Here is a 27,358-nt window from a genome sequence, read left to right as displayed (position 1 = left end):
ATTTTATAAGTAATGTTTTTAATCACCTGAATGAACTTACTTATTAGAAAAATAATGTTAATAAAGTACATCTTTAGTAGTATTGTTAATAATTGTTATTAATTTTAATTAATAATTATATATTAATAAAATTACATATATAATATATAATTTAAATTTAAAAATGCTAATAATAATACAAGTGAATATATTATTATATTATTGTTGTTATTTTTAAATGCATTCAAATGATAAACGTTAAATAATATTAAATATCTAAATAATAAGATGAAACTATAATTAATATTATAAATAGAAATTCATTATTTTGTATTGGAAATATATATTATTAGTTTTGTTTTGGTTATAAAATAACACACCAAAACAAAAATACAGTTATTAATATAAATAGATAAATTAATGTTTATTAAGTACATCATTAGTAGTATTGTTAATATTTGTTATTATTACTATTCATATAAATGGATAAATAAATATCCGCTGTGGCAACCCAAGATTAATAAAGGGACTAAGCCGAGAGGAAAATGAATGAATGAATGATTAATAATAATAGTAGTATTTAATAATAAATAAAAATAATCTTTATTATTATTATTATTTTTTTTTTTTAATATTTAAATGCATTAAAACGATGATGATTATAATGATGAAGATGATGATGATGATAAAAATAGACATTTACAAAAATAGTAATAAAATCATACAAATGAAAAAAGCATATTTTTCATAAGTAATGCTTTTTAATCACCTGAAAAGACTTACATAATAATAATATTATATATAATAGCAATCATTTGTATGATAAAAAATATTTAAGATAAATTAATGTTTATAAAGTACATCATTAGTAGTATTGTTTGATATCTGTTACTAATATTAATCATATATTATAATATATAAATCATATTAATATACTAATAATATATCACAATATTATAATATAATTTAAGCTAAAACTGCAATTAATAATAAAAATGAAAATATTATATTACAGTTATTATATATTTAAATGCATTTAAATTATAAATGTTAACAATGATAATAATAATATGAAACCACAATGTAAATAGAAATTCATATTTTGTATTAGAAAAATATTTTATTAACATTGTTATGGTTATAAATTAAAATATCAAAACAAGGCATTTCAATTCTGCCTTTTAAATTATTCTTGGAGTTATCTCATTTGTAGTGAAAGTTATAACACATGCTAGTATCATTTCATTTTTATGCCTGTACATTTCCTGTTTTGAGAACTGTTGCATTGAAAGTAAACTACACATTCATAATGTCTGGAACACCTTCTGTTTAATAAACATTATTTATTACTTTGTGAAGGGATAGCAATAAATACTAAAGTCAGACAGCGAAATCTCTCTTTCTGTTCTCACTCTAAACCTGTTTTCACACAGAGACCCCAAACCCAGCCTGAAGAGGAAGAGGAAGTTGACGTGGAGGAGGCAGAAGAGCTCGGTCATGTTGACACCTATGCAGACTACAAACCCTCCAAATGTGAGCCCTCCGCTTCTTCCCACACACTCTATTATTGTTATTATTATTATTACTAATGTTTTGCTCTCCGTAATTTCCATCTCAGCCAAAATAGGCATATCTCATCCAGACCGCGTGGTGGAGACCAACACCTTATCCAGCGTTCCTCCTCCAGACATCACCTACACCCTCTCCATCCCAGAAGACACCATAAAAGATGGCCTACTGTCAGCGCTGCAGCTAGAGGCCATCACATACGCCTGTCAGGTGCTCCAAAAACACACAAATCTCCTTTATACTATGACTAAAGTGTCTGGGATAATGCTGTTTTATTTTGTTGTTATTTATGTTTTATTTTGTTGTTATTTATGTAATGCACCGTTGTTTGATTTGGAGGGTGTTTGCAAACAATTTGTAAATTGTTTTGGTATTTAGTTGTTGATTTGTGTTTATCATTTTATTTTATTTATTTTATTGCTTTTTTATTTTATTCATTTATTTATGCATTTATTTATTTGTTTGTTTGTTTTTATTAGTAATATTATCATTATGTATTGTTTTATTATAATTTTTAAATAGATAATAAATTAATTGATAATATTAATTTATTGTTTTTTTTTGCTTGTTTTATTTTAGATTATTTATGTTTATTTATTCTTATCAAAAACAGTTCACTCATTGTTTCAAATGCTTATTTAATATACTGCTCATTTATTTTATATTTGGTTTATTTATTTATTTATTTAGTTCGTTTCATTTTGAGCCTATTCAGCAGTAAAACTTTTGTGACTAAAATTAATTATTACCTGTAAACTACTATCTGACATGATAATATTTTCTTAAAAAAGTATAATATTTTTAATAGGTAATGCTTTTTAATGACCTAAATGGACTTAATATATTAATAATATATTGTTTATAAATTAAAAAATGCAACCAATAATACTAAATAATATATGATTATATTGCTGTTATTACATTTAAATGCATTCAAATAATAAATGTTAATAATATATAAATAATAAGATGAAACTGTAATTAATAGAAATAGTAATTCATATTTTTCTATTAGAAAAATGTATTATTAATATTGTTATGTTCATAAATTAAAATACCAAAGCAAAAATACAATTAGTAATACAAATAGAAATATTATTTTTTTTATATTTAAATACATTCAAATAAATAATGTTAATAATAAAAATAGCAATAATTTTTCTGATAAAATTTTATTCAATATAAATCAATGTTTATAAAGTAGATTATATGTAATTATTTGTTTGTTTATTAATATTATTATTATTATGTATTGTTTTATTAATGTAACTGTTTGTAGAGTTTTTTTTATGATTGTTAAATAGATAATTATTAAATTGATAATAGTAATTAAAAAGTAATAAAAAAGTATAGTTTCTTTTTGTTTTTTATATATATATTTTTTATTTTGAGATCATTTATGTTTATTTATTCTTATCCCAGCATTTCAATCATTGTTTCATTTGTTTATTTAATATACTGCTCATTTATTTTTGTATTCAGTTTGTTTATTTATTTTGTTTGTTTGTTTCATTTTCAGTAAAACTTTGAACTGTGAGCTACTATCTGACATGATACTATATATATTTTTAATTTACGTTAATTATTCTATAAGAAAATGTTTAATTAAATTAGTTTGCTATTAAATCTGGTAAAAATTATATATTTTATTTATATTCAATTTCAATTTAACGTTTACATTCCTGTCAAACCTTTGCATACAGTCCTAATCATCATACTTTCATAATCAGACATGCTTTTTTTTCCTCATACCTCTATAATAATACATCTCTTGTTTACTTCATTCTCCAGCAACATGAAGTGATTCTGCAGAACAGCCAGCGGGCAGGTTTCCTCATCGGTGATGGCGCTGGTGTGGGCAAAGGCCGGACAGTGGCTGGCATCATTCTAGAAAACAACTTAAAGGGAAGGAAAAAAGCACTATGGTGAGAAGCATCGACATCCAGCACAACTGACCGACTTTACTGGCACACTCATAACATGATAATCCTTCATAAGATCACTGTACACATAAACACATCTATAATTATTCATACTTATTTTAAGCATTCTGTTTTCCTGGATCTTATGCTGATTTTGCACACTTTTTTTGCTTTGTTTATTTACATGCGCAAGCGTGAAATGTTACAGAAAAAACATTTTTACTGTGGAAATAAACACTATATAAGAAATATAAGTCATTGTAGAATTATTGGCTAGATTTATTTATTCAAAAATACAGTAAATGTGTAAAACTGTAAAATTGTGGACTGTTATTACAATTTAAACTGTTCTTGTTGAATGTACTTATAAATGTTATTTATTCCTGCTATTTACAGCATCATTCCTCCATTCCTCAGTGTCAGATGATCCTTCAGAAGTCATACTTTGTTCTGTTATGATCAATTATTATCGGTACTCAATCACTAATAGTAAATCTTCTAATTATCAATGTAAAAAAAACTTTTTTCTTTTTTTGCTGCTTCAAAAATATGAGGATAGGATCAGACACTGAAAACAATTTAGGAAAATTAAGCTTTAAATCGCAGGAATAAATAACATTATAAAACAAATTCACTGAGAGAACAGTCAGTGAGTATGTTTACATTAACAACTATAATTCAATTTTAATATGATTAAGACAATACTCTGATTAAGAATCTACCATGTAAACAGCGATTTTGATGACCTTAATTTAACTAAAGTCAAAATCAAACTAAACAGAAATTGAATTAAGACATGTGAAGCATTATTAAAGTGCAGTTACAGACATTTAAACACCTTAAACAAACTATTACTGTTGTGTAGGATTTTGGCCGCATTTTGCTACAGTCTACACACATGGCTGTTTGACACTATTCTCTGCACCTACAGAGGCAGTGAAGGACCACAGACACTTGCATCGTGAAATACAGAGTTTCTTTTTCCCATACAGTGTGCGGTATCAAATTCCATTAAAACAAGACTCTTCCATCAATTCAAACTCACATCCAATATCTCATTTGTCACGGGGGCATGCATGAAATATTCCTGAATGAAAGTGTGAAAGTGCCAAACTGCAGTTAAAGTTTACAAATCAAAAATGAAACAAACGAAATTACATGAAACTCCGGAGGTTAATCTAATTATGTGCTATAACGTGTGAAATGGGATCATGAAAGGAACGACAAAAGGATTAAGACAAGTAATTCAATTACTGATGTCCTTGTAAATGTAGTCAGTGTTAAAATGCACTGTTACTGTATTTACTGTTTTTTCTAGGTGAGCAAAAGCGATTTCTTGTAAAAGCTGTACAAATCTTTTTAAAGCATTAATGTAGCTACAGCCAAAATACTGAATATAGAGAATAATAAATGAGCTGTAAGTGACATGTTCAGTAGGAATATTGTTGTTTAGTTGTTGTTGTTTTTTTTGTAATTTATTGACAACTGACAAATGAAATACCCAAATTATTAAGTTTTGATTTAACTACAGCGAGCACATTTTGCTTACATTTCCATTTCTTAATAAACCGGTACAAATGGTTATTTGTGAGCTGTGCAAGTCAACATGCTCATCTAATTTTTATTAATTGCTGATCTGTCCTGCAGGTTCAGCGTCTCCAATGACCTGAAGTATGACGCAGAGAGAGATCTCCAAGACATCGGTGCAGTCAGTATACGAGTGCACGCCTTGAATAAGGTCAGTATTACTGTGCGGCTCAATATGCAGGTCATGTTGCTAGGGTTTCCTCACTTTTGGCTGTTTATATGCAGATTAAGTATGGAGACACAGCTACCTCAGAAGGGGTCCTGTTTGTGACCTACTCAGCACTGATTGGGGAGAGTCAGGCGGGCGGACAACACCGAACACGACTCAAGCAGATCCTAGACTGGTGCGAGCCTGAGTTTGATGGAGTTGTATCCTTCATTGTGGGGAAATTAGTGTATATATTATTAAATATATATATATTATTGTTTTTTATTTTACAATTTTTATTTTTCCATGTCAAAAAATGCCCCCTGTTTATTTTTTACCAATTTCTGTTTAACGGAGAGATTTTTTCACCACATTTCTAAACATAATAGTTTTAATGGCTCATTTCTAATAACTGATTTATTTTATCTTTGCCATGATGACAGACAATAATATTTGACTAGATATTTTTTAAGACACTTCTATACAGCTTACAGTGACATTTAAAGGCTTAACTAGGTTAATTAGGTTAACTAAGCAGGTTAGGGGAATTATGCAAGTTATTGTATAACGATGGTTTGTTCTGTAGTCTATCGAAAAAAATATATAGCTTGAAGGTGCTAATATTTTTGACCTTAAAATGTTTTTAAAAAAACTAAAAACTGCTTTTATTGTAGTCAAAATAAAACAAATAAGACTTTCTCAAGAAGAAAAAATATTATCAGACATACTGTAAAAATTTCCTTGCTCTGTTAAACATAATTTGGGAAATATTTAAAAAGGAAAAATTCAAAACGGAGACTAATAATTCTGACTTTAAATGTATAATAGAGAGAGAGAGATTTCATCAGGAAAGTAATTAAATATTTTATTATTATATTTAATATATTAGGTAAATATTAAGTATGTGTAAAAAACAGTAATGTTATGCATAATTATTCAACAATTTTATTACACTTTATGAAATCTCTGATAAAGTTTAAAATATATATATATATATACATATATTTTTATACATACATATATGTATATGTGTGTGTGTGTGTGTGTGTGTGTGTGTGTGTGTGTGTGTGTGTGTGTGTGTATATATATATATATATACATACATACATACATAATACATAGTTTTAACATTATAAATATATTTTTTTAATTAAAATTTAGTTTATATATATAGCATATATAGATATAAAAGCAAAACTTTTTTATCTAGAAAATATTAATTACTTTGATTTTATTTCATATTAAATGCTGTCTATAAGAACATATATACAAGTGTATATATTAAAGGGTATATATGAACATGAATATTTTACGTAATTATTATAAATATTTTATTACATTTTACAGAATTTACAAAACAATGCCTTGCCTTGCTTGCTATAATTTAGTACATTATTCTTTGTCACACTAAAATATTGTAGCATAATATAAACATTTATTACAGATTTATTTGGTAAAAACTTTGTATTTTACTTCTGAATAGTAAATGTTTTTAGAACCACATTAAAGTGTAAACATAAATAGTTTATTTAATTATTCAAATATTTTATTACATTTTACAGAATCTTCGATAGTTTTTTGAAACCAGCTTTGGAATATCATTTTCCTTACTACTCAGTCCATTATTCTTTGGCTCACTAAAATATTATAGTATAAGTACTACATAAGTATGTAGTATGCCGGCAGCTAGCTCTCTGCAACTCTCACATGGTCGCCCACTGAAACTAAAAAAAACTTTAAAAAATGCAACCTGGTCAGTATCTGGATGGGAGACAACATGGGAAAGCTAGGTTGCTGCTGGAAGTGGTGTTAGTGAGACCAGCTGGGAGCACTCAATAAGCAGTCTGTGTGGGTCCTAATGCCCCAGTATATTGATGAGGACTTTATACTGCTCAGTGAGCTCCCTTTTTTTGGATGAGACGTTAAACTGAGGTTCTGGCTCCCTGTGGTCTTTAAATGGGGTTTAGCCCCATCATGAACTTCTAACCATTCCCATATCATAATTGGCTTCATCACTCTGTCTCTGCTCCACCAATCAGCTGGTGTGCAGTCTGTCGCAATATGGCTGCCGTCACATCATGCAGGTGGATGCTGCACACTGGTGGTGGATGAGGAGATCCTCCCCATGTTAAAGCGCTTTGAGTGTCTAGAAATGCGCCATGTAAATGTAAGGAATTATTACTATTATTTATTATTATTATTATAATATAAAGATTTATTAAAGATTTAATTGGGAAAATGCTTTGTATTTTATTTCTGAACAGTATACCACATTAAAGAATATAAATTAATCAGAAAACTATTAAATTCTTAATACTTCTTTAGGGCTCTGTTTCTAGAACATTTTTTAAAATCTTTCGAAAGCATAATTATGATTGTGAACAACAAAACTGATTTAACCCTTGACTACGGGCAACTATTAGATTATATTTGATGAATGCCACAAAGCCAAAAACGCAACGTCCACAAAGATGGGCAAAGCCGTGCTGGATCTCCAGAACAAGTTGCCATTGGCCAGAGTGGTGTATGCCAGTGCCACAGGTGCGTCTCTACCACATTCACTTTAAAAATCCCCATCACTACAGCAAAAAACCAATGCTAAATAAAAGACCCTGTGCTCATCAGGTGCCTCGGAGCCAAAGAACATGATCTACATGAGCCGTCTGGGGATTTGGGGAGAAGGAACTCCTTTCCGGACCTTCGACGACTTTCTCCACACCATTGAGAAGAGGTTTGTGGAGAACGATCAACTTAAACTGCCAATATGAATATGATTTGATGAATTTTGATTGAATTGAGGATTCAGCCTTATTAAGCTTATCATATCGGCCCATTCAAACGTAACTATGCTAAAATTATTATATATTATTTATAAAACAAGCTGTTAGCTAAAAAAGCCAAGTGTTTTTTGTCACTGTAATAGTATTAAAATGTATACATTTTTGACATCTGATAACTTTATTTTTATTAATGTCTGTTAAATGTTTACATTTCTCCTCTTAAACCATGTGACTTTCTGTAAGGAAAATACTAGACAAATTATTTCATTTAGTTTTTGGACAATCAGTTTTTTTTCATTCGAGCTGCAGAAAACCCAGCGAGCAATTTTTGTTTTTTAAAGATGTCTAATAGTTGTCTGATAGACGTCTAAACACAGTCATCTTGGCTAAAACAAGGCTAAATTTAAGCTGTCATTGAAAATCTAATAGACGTTTAAGAACAGGCCAGAACTAGACTAGTTCTCAAATAAACAGAAATGAATGACTGCACATATAAAGTCTGTCTAATCTGTCTATTTGACCACCAGTCTAGTTTTGGGCTATTCTTAGATGTCTATTAGATTTTCACTGACAGCCCAAGTTTAGCCTTGCTTTAACCAAGCTGTCTACATTTAGATGTTTATTAGATGTCTATTAAACACAAAACTGTTTGCTGGAAACTTAAAGTGTACACTTAAAGTTTGGCAATCGTTGATTTGGTTCTAATTTTATTGACGATTATGTAATATTATTATATGTGTGTATTGTATCATTTGTAATTGAATATTGTTAATTTTGTAACAACATCCAGGGACTGCAGATGGAAATTGGCATAACTCTGGCACAACATGTCATGTTGTACCTCATTGTACAATAAATTAAATAGTAATAATGATATCAATTGGCAGGGGTGTCGGGGCAATGGAGATCGTGGCCATGGATATGAAGGTCAGCGGGATGTACATCGCTCGCCAGCTCAGCTTCTCAGGAGTCTCGTTCCGCATCGAAGAGATCAGCTTGGATAACGATTTCAAGCTTGTGTACAACAAAGCTGCTAAACTTGTGAGTTATGAGAAGAATTTCTGCAATCTAAGCTATCTTATGTTCATAAAGTAACTGGCAAGTCCCGTTGATCAGTGGACTTTTTTAAGGCTTAACGCACACATTTATTTTCAATTTAGGGCATTCTTAATGAACAAAAGTACAAAAACACTAACTAACCCAAGCTATTTGACTGTTCATTAAAAATTCCAGTATTATATTAAGCACAAGACACGTCACAAAGGTGCAATCCCTACAAAAAAAAGTTGTTTTACGTAAAGATTATGTACAGGGACTCATTGTCAAGCATCAAAACAGCAAAAAAATTCATTCAAATTGAATAAAAGTACATTTTTGGATGAATATTTATATATAAATAGACTGGAAAGTTCATCCAAAATGACATGTCTGCTCATGTCAATGTCTGTTCCTCACAGAATGCTGTTATATGGCATTAGAAGACATTAAATAGAGTGCAATAGTAGTGAGAACCCCTTTAACAATACTTTAAAAGCACATTTAAATGCCTATTTCCCATTTACTTTAGTTACATTGATATTGTATATTGGTTTGAACCAATCCCTACATACACACACATCTTCTTATGTAGATTATAATGGCATACTGACCATATCGCGATTAAATGTTGGCACGTGTAAACATAATTCTTCAATCAATGTAATTCAGTTAAGCTCATAATAGTAATGATAATCGCATTAATCTATGTGGCACACAATCAAACTCCAGTTTGATCACATTAATACTACTCTAAACCAAGCAGTGTTGGCCCACAATCAACACCGTTTGCTGTGCAATCTCTGCTCCACATCTGCAGAGAGCAGAGAGAGCAAAAAACACAACCAGTATTGCAATGTTTATCACTTCGATTATCCTTTCAATAAGTGAAAATGTGAATGGAAATGTTATGCAAAGATTAAACATCAGCCAGTAGCACACCTACTTTATACGCTTACTGGAAATAATCATATTTTTGGTGTACATGTAAATATAGAGTGTGTGGGCGAGTAAAGAATGACCAGACTGACATGTTTTTGGTTAACTGTATCTGTAAATTCAGAAAGTGTACAAATTTGTGGCTGACACTTATCTCCTCTGCAGTGGGCGGAAGCTTTGCGGGTGTTCATGCAGGCCGCCGATGAACTCTGCATGAGCTCCAGAAAGTCACTGTGGGGTCAGTTTTGGTCGTCCCACCAACGTTTCTTTAAATACCTCTGCATCGCCGCCAAGGTGCGCTGCCTGGTGGAACTGGCCAAAAAGGAGTTGGAGGCAGGGAAGGTAAGTCATATTTAGGAGCTTTTTAGGGGTTATTCACACTAAATGTTTTTTTCTATCTCGCCGTGATACTTTTTTTTAATTGTTTTCCTTTTTAAATGTGTTTGATGGACTTGCATGACCGTTACGCTTTTGCCGTAAGCGCTGCACCTAAAGGGTCACGAAACACCAAAACACATTTTTTGAGATGTTTACAGTCATATATGTGTCCCAAGTTGCTAAAAACACTATTAGGACACAATATATTAAGATAAATTTTAAAGCTCCGTCATGGCGATGACATTCTTGTGTAAATTACACCATGGAGACTGGATGTCTGTAGCGGCGGGTACAAAATGACGTCTTTGAGGTTTCATAATTAATTCATCAGAAAGACTTGGGTCCAACCAATCAGCAAGCTCTATTGTAAATGAGGTGCAACTTCATTAATATGCATTATAGCTTCGAAGACTAGAAGTTTCTACCTGTTACAGTTTTCAGACGGCAGAGAGAAGTCACATTGTGTTGCCAACCGCAATTCAAACAAGTGGAAGAAGAAGAATTGTTCGGAGACATGGGTCGTCAGTGTTGCGTTTATAAATGTCCCGCAATGAAGGTTTTGTTTCCATTTTCTCGTGATTAGGGCACCGCTCGTTTGTGAACCCACATTTGTGGATTACAGTGATTTGCTAACACGCGACAACAATATATTTGTAAGGAACTTTTTTTACACAAGAGCTTTTTGCATCTGGAAATGGTGTAATCCGGATTTGCCACTCGTCTCCTTTTAAAAAAAGATGTGGCTCCAGTTCATGTTAATTGTCTGGTCTCTACAGATTTTGTAAGTGTGTGATCAGTGCAGAGCCAAAGTTAGTAAAGGTGCTTTCACACCTAGACTTTTGTTTCGGAACCTGTCTCGTTAGTGCAGTTTGTTTGGCATATGTGAATCCACCTACGGATCCGCGCCAAATCAATCGATCCGAGATCGCCTAAATGAGGTGGTCACATATCGATTGAAATGAGCTATGGAGCAGATCGATTGTAGTGAGAAAGCGATATGATCAGAGCCCGGTTATATCACAGTGTATTATGTATATGTAATAGTGAAGAGAAAATTATAAGTAGGGTGGGAGGTCATTCAACAGACATACCAGTCTCCCAGAAGTTTCTGGAGTCTCCCACAAATGCACAGACTCCCGGATGCCCGCCAACAAATGATAATCTCCCAGAAATCGGGCGTCTCCCTCCCAGTCCTTAAATACGTCGGGCACAATTCTCACCCCTCCTCACCACATCCCTCCTCGCTCTTTAGACACGTCTTGTGCACCTTGTCAAAAACCACCCACCGACAGCTGAGCGAGACTCTGCAAAATAAACCGTGAAACTCTGACCAATGTGAGGAGAGTTTACTCACACGTGACTTATTTTAGCTCTTTTGGTCCGTTTACAAACTTTGCCGTGTGAAAGCAAACCGCACCAAGAGCAAAGAGCAACAACGTAACAATTTGAATCCCTGTTTCGGAACAACTGAATCAATTCCCAGGTGTGAAATCACCCTGAGTATTGTCAGCAGTACTCTTTCAGTTTTTAAAGACATACCTTAGTCAAAATGATTCATCTACTAAGTTTGCAGTACGTTAATATCACTACAATATTATAGACTGATAGATCCGCTGTAAATGCTGCTCTCCAAATGTAAACATGTAAACACCCTAATCAAACTATTACCGTCTTGTAGGATTTTTGCCGGGTATGATTTTCTCCACATTTTGTGACAGAATAATAGCACGCTCATGTCCTGAAACTCCCCTTTTTATGCAAACCCTTCCCTCCTTCGCCACTCGACACTTCCACCTAATCAAACCTGGACTCACCCACTCTCCTGACTTTTTTAACTAGAGGTGTGAAAACACCCTGCGAAGACAGGGGAGTTTCGTGGCCCTTTAAGATGCAATATTAAGCTGTGTCACACATCAACATCAGGTGACCCATCAGACAAACTCAAAGGTGGCACAATCATGTTACGCTTCTGTTTAAAGCAGCTTGTATGTCTGACAACTGCAACAGGCTGGAGGAGTTAAAAAAAAAATCCCAGCATGCTGCAAATCGCATATTCTGACAAAAAGATGTGCTCTGTGTGGATAGCCTCTTAAGTGTCTCTAATGACAGATTGTTTGCTGCTGTAGACATTTTACACTTGTTTTTCTTCTCTCTAGTGTGTCGTAATAGGGCTTCAGTCAACAGGTGAGGCTCGAACCAGAGAAGTCCTCGACGAAAACGATGGACACTTGGATCGATTTGTGTCTGCTGCTGAGTAAGTGAAATTTGGGCATCAAATCTCTCAGATTATCTTAAAAACATCTTGAATTGTGTTCAGAAGATAAAGAACCATGGGGGAGTGAATAAATGAGGACGGAATTCAAATGTCTGGGTGATCTGACACTCTTTAAATATCCAGCCACCTTATGACTACTCCTTTCCAAAGTTTCACAATGATAGAAAGGTTTCTCAATATTTGTGTTGCTGTGGTCACCTTGCAATCCATGTATCATTCTGAAACCTGTGAGTAAGTGTTTGCTGATAAGAACCACTTCCTTGAGCCCATCAGGCACAGAAGCACTTTTTTCAGAAGTGGCATTTTCTGGCTTAACACAATGTGTGTTTGTGTGCTCCTCAGGGGTGTTTTTCAGTCTCTGGTCTTCAAACACTTTCCGTCAGAGAAGCAGATGAGAGAAAAAGGAGCGGGGAATAAGAGGAAACGTGAGTAGAGTCACACTGTTGATTCATCGATTATGAATTGTCCATCTTTAAGCCTTTAATCGATTGATTGGACAATCGATTGCAGGTAAGCCACGGGCCAGGCAATCAAAGCAACCGCGACAAGGCACCGACATAGCAGTGATCAACATCAGTGATGACAGCAGCACTGAGTCAGACGTAATGGACAGCGACTCCAACTCTTCACCTGACTCAATTCAGGACAATAACGATGATGTCATCTTCGTTGATCAAACCAGCTATCAAAAGGGTATGCTGACTGTTTTGTATATTATCTCCATTTAGCCTGAAGATCTTAAGTAGGTTACAGCACCTTTGATGTCAGTTTATGCAATCAGTTTTCATCTCATACATCCTTAGCACGGTTAGAGGACATGAAACAAGGGCTTCTCAACAAGATCGCCGAGCTGGGGAAAGAACTACCTCTCAACACATTGGATGAGCTCATTGACAAATTTGGAGGGCCAGAAAAAGTATCAGAGGTCAGTATTTATGCATTCATTCACTGCAAAAAAAGACCAGTTACCATACAATTTACCTAGGCTTTAGTACAAAAAATCCTAAAATACCTATTATAACACTTACTCAAATGCAAGGTATTTTATCTAATTATTTTAAAACTAGAAAAGTAAATCTTTTTAAACTGTTTTTATTTATTTATTTATTTATTTTTTGTAAAAAGTTCTTAAAACTACAGTTACTAAAAAAGGAAAAGTCCTCCTAATTTAAGAATTGTTATTGTATTCTCCTAAAATGAGCCAAAGCATTTAAATTTAAACTTATCCAACTTACACTCACCAGCCACTTTATTAGGTACACCATACTAGAGCCAGGACCACCTTTTGCCTTCAGAACTGCTTTAATCCTTTGTGACATAGATTCAACAAGATACTGGAAATATATCTTTTGATCCATATTGACATGATAACATCCCGCAGTTGCAGGAAATTTGTCGGCTGCACATCCATGATGATTATAATCTCCCATTCCACCACATCCCAAAGGTGCTCTGTTGGATTGAGATCTGGTGACTGTAGAGTCCAGCTGAGTACAGTAAATTCATTGTCATGTTCAAGAAATCAGCCTGAGATAATTAGCTCATTATGACATGGCGCATAATCCTGCTGGAAGTAGTCATCAGAAGATGGTTGGCTACTAATAAGTGTGGACATGTGTGGACATAAAGTGATGGACATGGTCAACAAAATACTCATGTGGGTTGTGGCATTGCCACGATGCTCAATTGGTACTAAGGGGCCCAAAGTGTGCCAAAAAATATCCCCCACACCATTACACCACCAGCCTGAACTGTTGATACAAGGCAGGATGGATCCATGCTTTCATGTTGTTGATGCCAAATTCTGACCCTACCATACAAATATCGAGCAGAACTCGGGAATCATCAGAACAAACAATGTTTTTCCAATCTTCTATTGTCCAATTTTGGTGATCCTGTACAAACTTTAGCCTCAGTTTCCTGTTCTTAGCTGACAATAGTGGCACCCGGTGTGGTCTTCTGCTGCTGTAGCCCATCTGCCTCAAGGCTCGACGTGTTATGCATTCAGAAATGCTGTTCTGCATACCTCTGTTGTAACGAGTGGTTATTTGAGTTACTGTTGCCTTTCTATCAGCTGAAACCACTCTGGCCATTCTCCTCTAGGCATTTGCACCCCCACAGAACTGCCGCTCACTGGATATTTTCTTTCTTTTTCATCATTGTCTGTAAACCCTACAGATGGTTGTGCATGAAAGTTCCAGTATATCAGCAGGTTCAGAAATACTCCAGTCTGTGTGGCACCAACAACCATGCCACGTTCAAAGTCACTTAAATCACCTTTGTTCCCCATTCTGATGCTCAGTTTGAACTGCAGCAGATCATCTTGACCATGTCTACATGCCTAAATGCATTGAGTTGCTGCCATGTGATTGGGTGATTTGAAATTTGCTTTAACAAGCAGTTGGACAGGTGTACCTAATAAAGTATTATTTACATTATTTATTTAAATTAAGACAAAATTACTACTTGTTGTTTTTCAAAATACTAAAGCTTATCACAACAAAAAATAAGACGACTTTTTTGAACAACAACTAACTTTTTTAATGGGGAAACTCAAGTTATTGCAGCTTAGATAAAGTCTTAAAAATACAAGGCTGGTCCTAAATTATATTTCTGATTGGAATCAAGCTTAATTTGCCAGCAAAATACTTAACTTTAAGCTTTAATGAGGAAAAAGTTGAAAAAAATATAATTAATCTTAAAATAATCATAACATTCAAATACAATCTGATCTCGCATCACAAGCTATGCTTCCATCCAAAGATGCGAATAAAATGTCTGCTCAATATTGCATAAAAGATGTGTGACCCACAAGTCAAAAAGAGAACTTTAGTTGGGTAAAAGTGTTTCAAGCGTAGTTTATGCGCATCTTTCTTTATTAAATAAAAAGTTTATCCTACTCAGTTATGTGCATACGTTTTTTATGCAAATTTTCAAAACTTATGCGCATCTTGGCTTTTCCTTCAACCGTTTTTTATGTGCATATCCAAAATGCACATAAAAATAGGTGGATGCAAACACAGCTACATTGAATTCTTAAAACAAGATAAATAAGATTTTTTGGCCACAGATAAGATTGTAACTCTTGACTAGATCGAGTTTTTCCAGTGTTGTAACCCTCCGAGGGTAGTTAGTTCTTGAAAAAATAAATAAACAAGCACTAAAGATGCATTGTTTATGTGCCCAGATGACAGGACGGAAAGGCCGAGTGGTACGTCGACCTGATGGCAGTGTCCAATATGAGTCCCGTGCTGAGCAAGGCCACACCATCGACCAAATCAACATCAAAGAGAAAGATCGGTTCATGAATGGCGAGAAGGTGAGACTCAATGAAGGAATCTGAAGCTTTTAGGTTCTGATTTCATTGGTGTATCTAGAAACACAATTTGCCCTACTCGTTTCAGTTGGTAGCTATCATATCTGAAGCAGCCAGTTCAGGGATTTCACTTCAGGCTGACAGAAGAGTTAAGAACCAGTGCCGAAGGGTTCACATGACCCTGGAGTTGCCTTGGAGTGCAGACAGAGCCATCCAGCAGTTTGGTGAGTAGCATGCATACCTATAAAATTTGTGGCCATGCACCAGTTATTTTGACTACTCTAAGTAGGACAGTCTTTAGATTAGACTGCAATGCTTTGATGCTGTTAAAAGTGTCTACACCCCCTGTCTACACCCCCAGTCCAATGTAGCAACAATAATTCCACCTGCATCAATCAGGCACAACCTCTAACCTTGCCATCAAAGCTCTCTTACTATAATGAGTGTCATCATACCACAAATACTAACTCACTCTGTTCCTCAGGGCGCACACATCGTTCCAACCAAGTCAATGCACCAGAGTACATCTTCCTTATCTCCGAATTGGCAGGCGAGCGACGTTTTGCATCTATCGTGGCGAAGAGGCTGGAGAGCCTGGTGCGTCCCTGAACTGCTGATTAGCTCTTAACCATTTCATTTATTTTGCAAATATACATATTCAAACAAGTTCTTTGGTGCTGACTTTTCATTTGCATTTTAATAGGGAGCTTTGACTCATGGTGACAGGAGAGCCACAGAGTCTAGAGACCTGAGCAAATACAACTTTGAAAATAAAGTAAGTAACTGTTTCACATAACACAGAGTAAAACACATGTCATTGACTAACACATTGTTTTGGCTGTTCCTCACAGTACGGTACCAAAGCTCTTGATAAGATCACCAAAACCATCCTTGGTCAAACTGAAAGCAAGGTACCTCCTCCAAAGGACTATCCTGGTGGAGAAGCCATGTTTTTCAGAGGTAAAAGGGCTCTGTTTGTCCATTACTCTCTTAAGATGTGCATTAGCTAGAACCTTAATCTCACCAAAGCTTTTGATGACTCCTTAGATATGAAGTATGGTATGATGGATGTAGGCATGCTGTGCAGTCAGTCCCGCTTGGGCATCAACATTGAAAAAGGTGAGCCTTCTGTTACATTTTTTGCTAAGTGCTCGCATCCACATCTTCTCTCTGACTTTGTGATTCCTCTTTGTGTCAGACTGCAATATCACCAAGTTCCTCAACCGGATACTGGGTCTTGAGGTGCACAAACAGAACTCCCTCTTCCAGTACTTCACGGACAATTTCGACTACTTGATTGAAATGGACAAAAAAGTGGGCAATTATGATCTGGGAATACTGGGTAAGCAGAGCTTCTTCTGGTGGTGTGGTACTTTTAACTTGGATCAATAGTTTTACGTGACAGCCAAGTATCTGCTTTCTTTTAGATCTGGCTCCAGGTAATGATCAGATCTATGAAGAGACGCAGGAAAAGTTTCTGACAGCGGGAAACCCTCAAGATGGTCAAGTTGTCCTGTATAAGGTTCGTCTTTTTTGAAACGTGTGAAAGTTAAAAACTTACCAAGCTGCGGTGATATTTTCATGTAGAGTTTCACACAAAATAGCTTTTTAATGAGCACAGTAAACATGCCCAAGGCACTGGAGTTTCATGTGTTATGCATGCTGCAAACACGATAATAATCCCTTCCACAAGCGGAAAGCTTATTTTGACGGCTTACGCAATAAGAACTGGTTTCCCAGCCGGTTTACCAGTCAAGTAGTTTTTTGACCGACAGTAAACGGCACTTCAAGAACTTTCTCTTTTGCTTAGATTTTGGATCCACTCACAGCCTGAACATGTTGGGCACTTGTCCAATCATTGTGGACAGTTTGATAAACTTTACCTTTGTTTTGTTGCACAGATAAGTGTTGATAGAGGCATGCCTTGGTCAGAGGCTCTCGAAAAGTTTGAAACCCTCACCAAACCTGATGAAGGCTTCTACATGTCCTATAGAGTGAGTATTTGGATGAAAGGGAAAGAATTATCTCATCTTTTCAAAATTTGCATGTAGTTTCCTTTTACTAATAAGGGAAAGATGCTTCCTTGGAAGAACCTTCCTGTTCAGGGGTGAAGCAGGGTTCATGTGTCATTAGAGTTCTTTCATATTTGTCTGATGTTGACTCTGGTGATGAACATGTTGGTGCCTGTCTTTACAGTTGAGAAGTAACCACCCATGTGTGCTGCTAGCCGTGCAGGGCAAGGAACGCAACATGATCCTCTACAAACCAAACATTGGCAAGCAACTCCAACCAGAAAGCATTGATAAACTCCAACAAAAATACCGGAAGGTGTGTTCAAGCTCATCAACGTAACCTAATGTAACATTCTCCAAATAAAATGAGAGGACTCTCTTATGCTAGTAACCCTCCTTGATGTTGTAGTAGTAGTAGTAGTAAAAATGCCTCTGCTGCCATCTAGTGAACATTATGGGTCTAAGATGCTGATGTTTTCTACACTTGCTTCAGGTCACTCCAGCGGATGTACAGGACAGCTGGGAAAACCAGTTCAATTTCTCGTTAAGAAAATGCAGCCATGCTAACCAGTAAGTAAAAGAAAACCAGGCTTCTGTCTTGGTACTAGCCAAACTGAATGTTTACCAAACGGATAAATGTTTCCTGCAGGTATGGGAGGTGCAAGAGGATAGACGATGGTCAGGAGTGTACAATGGGCACTCGATTGCGTCAGTACCACATGTTATGTGGCGCTCTGCTTCGTGTGTGGAAACGTGTGTCTGATATTGTTGCTGATATCACCAGCTCAAGTATCCTCCAGATTGTCCGTCTAAAGACCAAAGACAGTAACAAACAAGTTGGTGAGTAAACCAGTTGATATTACAGTTTTGTTTTTGCAGTTTTTACCTTTATAAGGACAGGACTATATTTAGACAAGAAGCAAAGCTGGAATTAGACAAAAGTCCACAACCCAGGAGTCAAAGTCACGACTCCCAAAGTGCAGTGGCACTATTTGTTGGAGCACTGTCCACAAGGCTATTCGCGCCAACATGTTGACTTGACTTTAGGTCTTCCTGACTAGTGGAATATTATCCTCTTTACAGACAACTAAAAGGTTATAGGTTCTTTTACCAGAAACTGTGCAAAGGAATTCAGCATCTCCTAATCGATGTTCCCTGTTTTACTTAGGTATAAAAATCCCAGAGACCTGCATAACAAAAGTGCGTCAGGAGTTGTTGAGAATGGACTCTGAGGTGAAGCAGCGACGTAGAGAGAAGGAGCAGAAAGCGCTGGAGCAGCAAGCGCTGGAGCAGCAAGCGTTGGAGCAGCGTCAGGCTGAGGAGCATCAGAGGCTCATGGCGCAGCAACAGCATCAAGAGCTTTTCTCGAATTTGTTCAACCAGTCTTTAGCAGCTACCAGCCTGACAACTCCGTACATCTCCTTCCCCTCGTTCCCTTCTGTACCAAACCCTTTGGAAGAAATCCTGGACCTGACGATTCGCAATTCTTCACCCTCCTCCTCCCAAGCTGCTCTGGATGTAGACAACTTCTCCAGGCCAACCGAACCTTTAGTGGATAACTTTAACTTTGAAGAATTTATTCAAGAGCAACCGCGGCAGGAGAGCCAGCCCGTAGAGGGAAGCACCTCAGTGCAACACAATGACCTGTTAGACATATTGCTGCCTTTTAACTCATTCATAACAACAACACCTACCCAGACTGTCCCTGCATCTCCCTCCTCAGATGCATCTTCATCTGTACCCATGGTTGTGTCAAGTTCCTTCTCTTCCTCCTTGTCCCACTTCACTCCCTCAATCACCCCATCCTCATCGTCTTCCTTATTATCGCAAGTCTCTCTCCCCCCTACAGACCAGCAGATGCTCTCATTACCCAACGGACACAGCCGCTCTGAAGCCAATATAAATGCACGGGAGGTGTTGAACAGCATGCTGCGAGGTGGACCAGAAGTACGCCAATCCGTCATTCAGTACCAACAACCAGAATGAGACACCTCAAGTCAAGACTCTCCTGTAAATGCACACACTCAGGGCCATAGTCGGACCACTTGCCGGCGTCCTGCTCCACCACTGGCTTCACAAGGTGGAGGAAGTTCAATCCCTACAAAGTTTTGTCTCCATACACCCTGACAGAAGCTCTCAGTTTTAGCATCATCAGTTTTATACACCATCGCTTTAAATAGTATTAATTTACCAAAGATCATTTAAGTTATATCAATCCATCAGACAGTATATTGTGCGTAAGCTCCTTAAGATTGAGTGTGTAGGAATTATAAGACGCTTGAGGTAACACTTTTGTTCCTCGCTGGAGGAACCCTTTGGAGAACCTGGCACATCTTTAAAGGTGCCTCTGAGATATTCAATGTGTATTTTAAATGCCTCAAAGACTTTCTTTTATAATGAGTTCACTGGAGAAACTGTTTTAGAGTCAGACAGGACATATTTGTAGGTTCCTCAGAGAACATTCCTGGCTTTCTTCATTGTGTAGTGTGCCTAAAGGTTCTTTAAAGGATTCTGCCAATTGGACGTCCTGAGGAATCCCAAATGAAGCCTCGAGTGTCTTACTTTCTATACCAAAGGTTTTTAGGTCACAGATTCACACATATTCCTAAATTTGACTTCAGATATGCTAGACATACTACAACGTGCATTTCGGTGATGAGTTTAAACTCAGACAATCATCAGCTTTACATTTCCATGACAAACTTCTATTAGACAAAACACTTTTCCTGAGGAGCAAGAGAACAGGCTACTGTCGAAATGTGCCTTCGGAATATAAAAGTGGAATGTAGACATACTCACATTGTTCACGTGCAGATGTTTTTAATGTATTTATTGCCTTTATTTATCAGGCCTTGAAACAATTGTGCTAGTAGGAGAGCTTAACTACCTACAGATCACTTACCTGTGCAGCTGTCTCTCTTTTGTTCTGAAACAGAACTGTCTAATCCTGCTGTGCCCCCTCTCGCAATGTAAAAAGACAAAGCGGTAACATCTATTAGCTGACTTCATCCTCGATTTTTTTTTTTCCTTTGGAATCCAATGTGTAAAACTAAAACATTCGAATAGAGCATTCGATACAATGTGAAATGCATCCAGGGTACAGTCAAGAAAGGGCAATACATTTTGATCTAGTTGAATTCAAGCCCTTTATTTAATAGGTTAAAAATAATAATAATATATATATTGTATTTTAAATCCGTCTAACGTGTATACGAATTACTTGATTATTTGTATTTAATTTTAAAGGGACATGTTTATTATTTGTTTCTGTTTTATGTTATTGATGCAGTAATCATTTTAACAGTTCCAAACAAAACTAAATTTGACGAAATGATATCGCTGTTATCTTTCTGCTGCACTGAGTCGTTGAATATTTAGTTGTTTTTTTCCTATTCCTTATGCAATTATACAATCCTAAAGATGTCCACTGCAATATCCAGAACTGAAAGTCAAATATTCATGCTTTAAGGTGTCAAAACCACTCCCTATCTCAGGATGAAATTTATGAACAATTCAAAATGTTTGTTTATTATGAATACAAATATATATATCATTTTAAATCAGATGTATGCCATGTTTAACGTATGCGTTAAAGGAAGGTTCTTCTATGTAAAATCCTGTCAGTGACACAGATCAAATATTATTTATTTATCCATCGTTGCTTATCGTCTGCACAGACTTCTTTCATTCTGTTCATCAAGGGAAAATCTTTGACACATTTGCACTTGAAAACATTTGCGTGATATCAGTAGTTTTTTCCTCCACACTCAGTGTGTGTAGTTCCCATTGTGTTGAATGAAATTCAAGCGTTTGGTTATTTTAGAGAATCTAATAGTTGTGTGTTCCAGGTATCTCAGTGCCTCTCATAGAAAAGACTTGCATTTTAAGCACTATACAATGAGGCCATTTAAATTGGGCAAAGTCGAAGTTAACCTCTGTTACTAACTAGAAATGCATTCGTCTTGCTCTGTGTGTGATTTGCACTAAAATGTGCATAACTGTGTTTCTGTCTGGTGTGTGATCCAGTTCTGCTACGTTTGTTCGCTCAAGGCTCTTTTTGGGAATGTAAACATCTATTCATTGGCTTGGCTTTTATATCAGTATGGCTTTTATGTAATTTATTGCTATGGAAAGAAAACGTGCTACTGAGTGTATGTATCTCCAAACGTTTTATTCCCGTGTTCTTATTGGTTATGCTTTTGTTATGCTTTTCTATAGGCTTATTTATGATTAAGATCCTGTTGTAAATATTGCAAAAGCAAACTGTGCCTTTCGACTGTTTCTTAAAGAAATTGTTTTCTACACATATCTAAAGAAAGGAACTTATTACAGTTTGTTGTTAACAAAAAAATAAAATGTTCAGATTCCTGATTTTGTGTTGTGCTTTTGATGATTTTTTGTTGTGTTTAGATGTTTGCGAACAGTGTTGGGAAAAGTTACTTTTGAAAGTAATGCGTTACAATATTGAGTTACTCCCCAAAAAGAAACTAGTTGCGTTACTTAATCACTTTTAAGGTAAGTAATGTGTTATGTTACTTTTGAGTAATTTTACTTTCCCTTACCTTTGCTGAACTTGTTTTCTTTCAGAACTTTATTTTTATTTTAATGGAAGAGCTCTGCTATTAACAACACACTGTACAACCTTAATTTACATTTTAAAAACATAAAAAAAATGTTAAAAAAAAAAAAAAAATATATATATATATATATATATATATATATATATATATATATATATATATATATATATATATATATATATATGAGCAATATCACACGAGTAGCAGTCTGATATGGCTGTATATCAGCACTGGTGGGAGGCGTGCGATGGCACGAGGTCGCAGTCCGAGTTTACGGCATAATTGTGCATATAAAAACAAAATCAAACACGGAGAGTTTCAAAGACCCTTTTGTATGTGGAACTACTTTCTTCCACATTGGATTCAAATCATAAGCTGACAGTTAAACAGTTGAGCGTGCATCTTTTAAACTTTAGATCTGTAGTGTCTGATTTTTGTTGGCTGTATGTGGGCGGAGTAATACACAAAGGATAAAGAGGCTGCAGGAGTTCTGATATTGCAGAATATCGCACGACTATCAGCCAATCAGATTTGAGAACCAGACTGAACTGTTGTATGTATATGTATATATATATATATATTAATATATATATATATATATATATATATATATATATATATATATATATATATATATATACATAGGAACTTTCCTCCAACCTGGAAATGGCAGGTCACCTTTTTCCTTATTATTATGCTAAATTATATATATATATATATATATATTTAATTTAGCATAATAATAAGGAAAAAGGTGGCCTGCCATCTCCAGGTTGGAGGAAAGTTCTTACCCCAGGTGGAGTTTATCTTGGGGTTTTGTTCACAAGTGAGTGAAGGATGGAGCTCAAGATTGACTGGTGAATTGGTGCAGCAGCAACAGTAATGCGGTCTGTACTTGTCCGTGGTGGTAAAGAAAGAGCTGAACCAGAATGAAAAAGGCTCTCAATTTACAGGTCAATCTACATTCCTACTCTCACCAATGGTCATCAGCTCTGGGTTATGACCGAAAGTACAAGATCTTGGATACAAGCGGCCGAAATGAGTTTCATTCACAGTGCGCACCCTTATAGATAGGGTGAGGAGCTCTGTTACCCGAGAGGAGCTCGGAGTAGAGCCGCTGCTCCTCCACATTGAGAGAAATCAGCTAAGGTGGCTCGGTCATCTGTTTCAAATGCCTCTAGTACGCCTATAACTATGGAGGTGTTCCAGGCATGTCCCATCGGGAGGAGGCCTCAGGGAAGACCCAGGACACGCTGGAGGGACTATGTCTCATGATCCATCCGGAGGAAGTGTCTGGGGAGAGGGAAGTCTGGGGATCTCTCCTGAGACTGCTGCCCCAGAAGCAATGAATAATTTAGGATAGAGCGACATGGTGGCTCAGTGGGTAGCACTGTCGCCTCACAGCAAGAAGATCGCTGGTTCGAGTACCAACTGGGTCAGTTGGCATTTCTGTGTGGAGTTTGCATGTTCTCTCTGTGTTGGCGTGGGTTTCGTCTGGGTGCTCCGTTTTCCCCACAGTCCAAAGACATGCAGTATAGGTGAATTGAATAAACTAAATTGGTCGTAGTGTTTGTGTCTGGATGAGTGCTTATGGATGTTGTACTGGGATGCGGCTGGAAGGGCATCCGCTGAGTAAAACATATGCTGGATAAGTTGGCGGTTCGTTCCGCTGTGGCAACCCCAGATTAATGAAGGGACTAAGCCTAAGGAAAATTTATGAATTTAGGATAATTTTATCTTCTGATAACTTCCAGACCCCAGAGATATACATACCCTATGTACAGATTAATACTAGTTTAAAGCAACGTGTTCCCCTTTATTGGTTCTATGTGTTCAGAATAATGGGAATACTTCCACCACTGAAATGTAAGCATTTAAGTGCATTTTCTCATCCGGTGCGTGATTCAACGTGACTATGTTCATTTTTAATTCAGCAACTTATTTTTTAAAAGCTATTTAATTAATCTTAAAAACAACTAGCATTACATTTAAAAGGGACTGGAATATTGTTGCTTCATTTTTTAGGTAATGCGTGACTTGTTACTTAAAAAAGTAATTCGCCCCAACAAATAATTTTGTTCACTGCTGACATAATTAACTTGAAGGAAAAACGTTTTAACTGATTATTATTGTTGTTGCATAATAATACAAGAGAACATATCTAAATAATGTTGAAAACCGGTAACCATTGACTTCCATAGTACTTTTGTTTTTCCTACCATGGATGTCAATGGCTACCGCTTTCCAAAATTCTTCAGAGTATCTTCTTTTGTATAAACAGGAGAAAGAAACTCATTATGTTTGCAACCGCTTGAGGGTGAGCAAATGTTCAGTAAATTGTAATTTTGGCTGAACTATCCGTTTAATGGTAAACAAGTTTGATTAGATATTGCTTTCCCTTTAGTAGTCTACTGAGGCCACCTAGTGGTTACCCTTAAGATCCTTTAAAGTATGCAAAAGAAAAACATACAGCCATCACAATGGTACCATGGATTTTACCATGGTACAACGACAAGATAGATATATCGTAGTACAGTATTTTTTGTAAGGGTATAGGCCTACTAAATGACATCATGAAACTATAATAAATAAAACTACCAAACATACTATGTTATAAGTAGATGTGGCAAAGACTAAGGTTTTAATCTGAGATCTGATTTTAAATTAGACAGATTCATCACAGACGAAATTCATTAGCTTTCCTAAATGCACTAAATGTTGTGGCTTTTACATGCGTAATACTTTTTTGAAAGAATCTTACCTTTTTTAATCGTGTTGTTTAGTAAAGAATTTATTCAACAACTTGAGTCAGACTTGTGTGACCGCAGGCTAATCCCGCGCTTTCTCCAATGAGGGCGCTATCGTACAAGCCTAAGGAAACAAAACTTTTTTTAGAGACACCTTTAAGCATTTTCAGTCATATTACAAACTAAAAAAATCTAAAACATTCATAGAATAAAACAAACATCAAATCAGCTATTTTATCATTCTTGTACTTTTTTATTATTTCAAGTCTCACGTTTATCTCTGTTTCAAGTCTCACGTTTATCATCGAATGGAAATAAGACCAACATGCCTCTACTTTTTTTTTGAGTCTTGTTTTTTTCCCCAACATGTCTCTGTTGTGTGTATAGAAACTAGCTTGATGACGAAACTGCCCGACCTGTCTTAAACTCCTCCCCCTGCTTACAGGTACATGGTCAGGTGCTGTAGTAATGCAGGGCAATATAACGAAAGCTTTTTTAGAAATCTGCAGGTGCCAGGCCCAGTAAGGCCTGCGATACGGAGCTAACTGTATATTTTAGGGTTGTTTTTTTAAAGTGGTGCGTAATAAGGTGAGTGAAGTGTTTTTCTTTCCTGCGCTGTGTTTGTTTATCGATTGATTGTGTTGGCCTGGGTCGCATTTCACGTTTTTGCTGCCAACTGTTGACTTGCTTATGGTCATACACGACTCTGAATTGTGAAGTTTAAGATCGTGTTACTTTTACATCTGCTTAAGTTTTTCATTTAAGATTTTGAGAGTTTTTGTTTATTTGTTTTAAAATCACAGTTTGAGTTTTTTTCTAGCTTTTAGTACAACTTACTTTGTTTCTTTTAGGAAGTGTAACGTAGTTTGCGTTTAGGAAATTTAAACTTCTTGACAGTTTACATGTGAATTATGTTGATGCACTTTGATTCGTCTCATTCATTTGAGAACCAAACATATGATTAACCGTTTTTCAATTCCGAATCTTTATTTGTTTTGTGAAAGTTGCGAAAAAACTTGTAATTTTTAATCGCCTTCTGATAGTTACATGTGAACGTCGATAGATCTTATTAATCTAATATATGAAAATGAATGTCAACTGTGAATGTCGTCATCATAAGATGGCAACGTCCGATTTGTTCGAATCTTTCTTTTGAGTCGAATCTGTTGAGGTGATTCACAAAACATTTCTGAATGATTCGTACGAAAACTTAATCTTGAGTCATTATTAACACGCCGAAATAAAATTTTTAATTTAATATAATCTTAATTAGATTATAAAGCAACTGTTAGGTGAATTGATAATATTGATAAACTTAAAAAGTAAGATTAAATCTAATAGTGCTTTTTGCAGTTACAGCCTCGGATCTTTTTTATCTTTGTTCGAAAGAACCGAGTCGCGAGAACGACACCAATTTTTTAAACAGTACTGCAGAAACCAAGACTCACCTGGCTCTACAGGTTCCGCAACTCGTTGGAGTCAATACATGCTTTGTGGTTTCACTGTGGTTTCGACAATCTGCTTTCCCTTATATACACATTTCTCTTTATCTATGGCAGTCTCAATCTGTGAGTTAATAATAGACTAGTTTTGAAAGGGCTATTTAGCATGGTTAGCATAAATATGACTTTATTCAATCCTTGAAATGTCATTGTGGCAAAGTATTTCAAACCAGTATGACTTTGTCGATATACGGCCTAACAAAGCATTTACACTTATTTAATGAAATTAAGTTATCAGAACATTCTAAGCTTAAATGTTTTATATTTCATATCCCTTGTTAGTATAGTTTGCCCCAAAATGAAAATGGTCATTTCTAATAATTTACTCACTGTCAAGTAATTTTAAACCTTGTTAAGTTTCTTTCTTCTGTTAAACACAAAAAGTAACTATTTAGAAAAATGTTAGAAACCTGTATACCGATTGAGTTACTGTTGTTTTTCCTTCTGAAAGTCAACGATTACAGGATTTCAGCTTTTTATTAAAATATATTCATTGGTGTCCCACAGAAGAAAGAAACTTAAAGGTTTAAAACCACTTGAGTGTGAGTAAACTTTCACTTTTGTTTGAAAGATCCTTTTAATTTAAACA

At 35.5% G+C, this 27,358-nt stretch overlaps 2 protein-coding genes across 4 annotated transcripts in view; both read left to right on the top strand.

The window, feature by feature from the left end:
* sbno2b (strawberry notch homolog 2b) overlaps positions 1-22,311 on the top strand; it is an 89,052-nt gene extending 66,741 nt beyond the window's left edge. For all 3 annotated transcript variants that reach the window (NM_001423267.1, XM_087302040.1, XM_087302041.1), the window contains 26 exon segments: positions 1,413-1,512; positions 1,598-1,758; positions 3,340-3,473; positions 5,118-5,208; positions 5,283-5,426; positions 7,629-7,746; positions 7,831-7,936; positions 8,873-9,026; positions 10,125-10,301; positions 12,494-12,591; positions 12,955-13,037; positions 13,123-13,305; positions 13,416-13,537; positions 15,800-15,931; positions 16,017-16,152; positions 16,413-16,525; positions 16,632-16,703; positions 16,780-16,888; positions 16,976-17,047; positions 17,127-17,270; positions 17,356-17,450; positions 17,830-17,922; positions 18,125-18,256; positions 18,434-18,510; positions 18,590-18,780; positions 19,109-22,311. In NM_001423267.1, coding sequence (NP_001410196.1) covers positions 1,413-1,512; positions 1,598-1,758; positions 3,340-3,473; positions 5,118-5,208; positions 5,283-5,426; positions 7,629-7,746; positions 7,831-7,936; positions 8,873-9,026; positions 10,125-10,301; positions 12,494-12,591; positions 12,955-13,037; positions 13,123-13,305; positions 13,416-13,537; positions 15,800-15,931; positions 16,017-16,152; positions 16,413-16,525; positions 16,632-16,703; positions 16,780-16,888; positions 16,976-17,047; positions 17,127-17,270; positions 17,356-17,450; positions 17,830-17,922; positions 18,125-18,256; positions 18,434-18,510; positions 18,590-18,780; positions 19,109-19,926 — 3,855 coding nt within the window. In that variant the 3' untranslated portion in view covers positions 19,927-22,311.
* Positions 22,312-25,674: 3,363 nt separating this feature from the next.
* tjp3 (tight junction protein 3) overlaps positions 25,675-27,358 on the top strand; it is a 31,254-nt gene continuing 29,570 nt past the window's right edge. The window contains exon 1 of the mRNA NM_001328340.1: positions 25,675-25,855. The gene's annotated coding sequence lies outside the window, so the exon portion shown is untranslated. The remainder of the gene's footprint in view (positions 25,856-27,358) is intronic.

Source organism: Danio rerio, chromosome 22 (genome assembly GCF_052040795.2).
Source record: "Danio rerio strain M-AB ecotype USA chromosome 22, GRCz13ab, whole genome shotgun sequence".
In the NCBI taxonomy this organism is placed as follows: Eukaryota; Metazoa; Chordata; class Actinopteri; order Cypriniformes; family Danionidae; genus Danio; species Danio rerio.
This window is presented reverse-complemented; position numbering and strand designations above follow the sequence as displayed.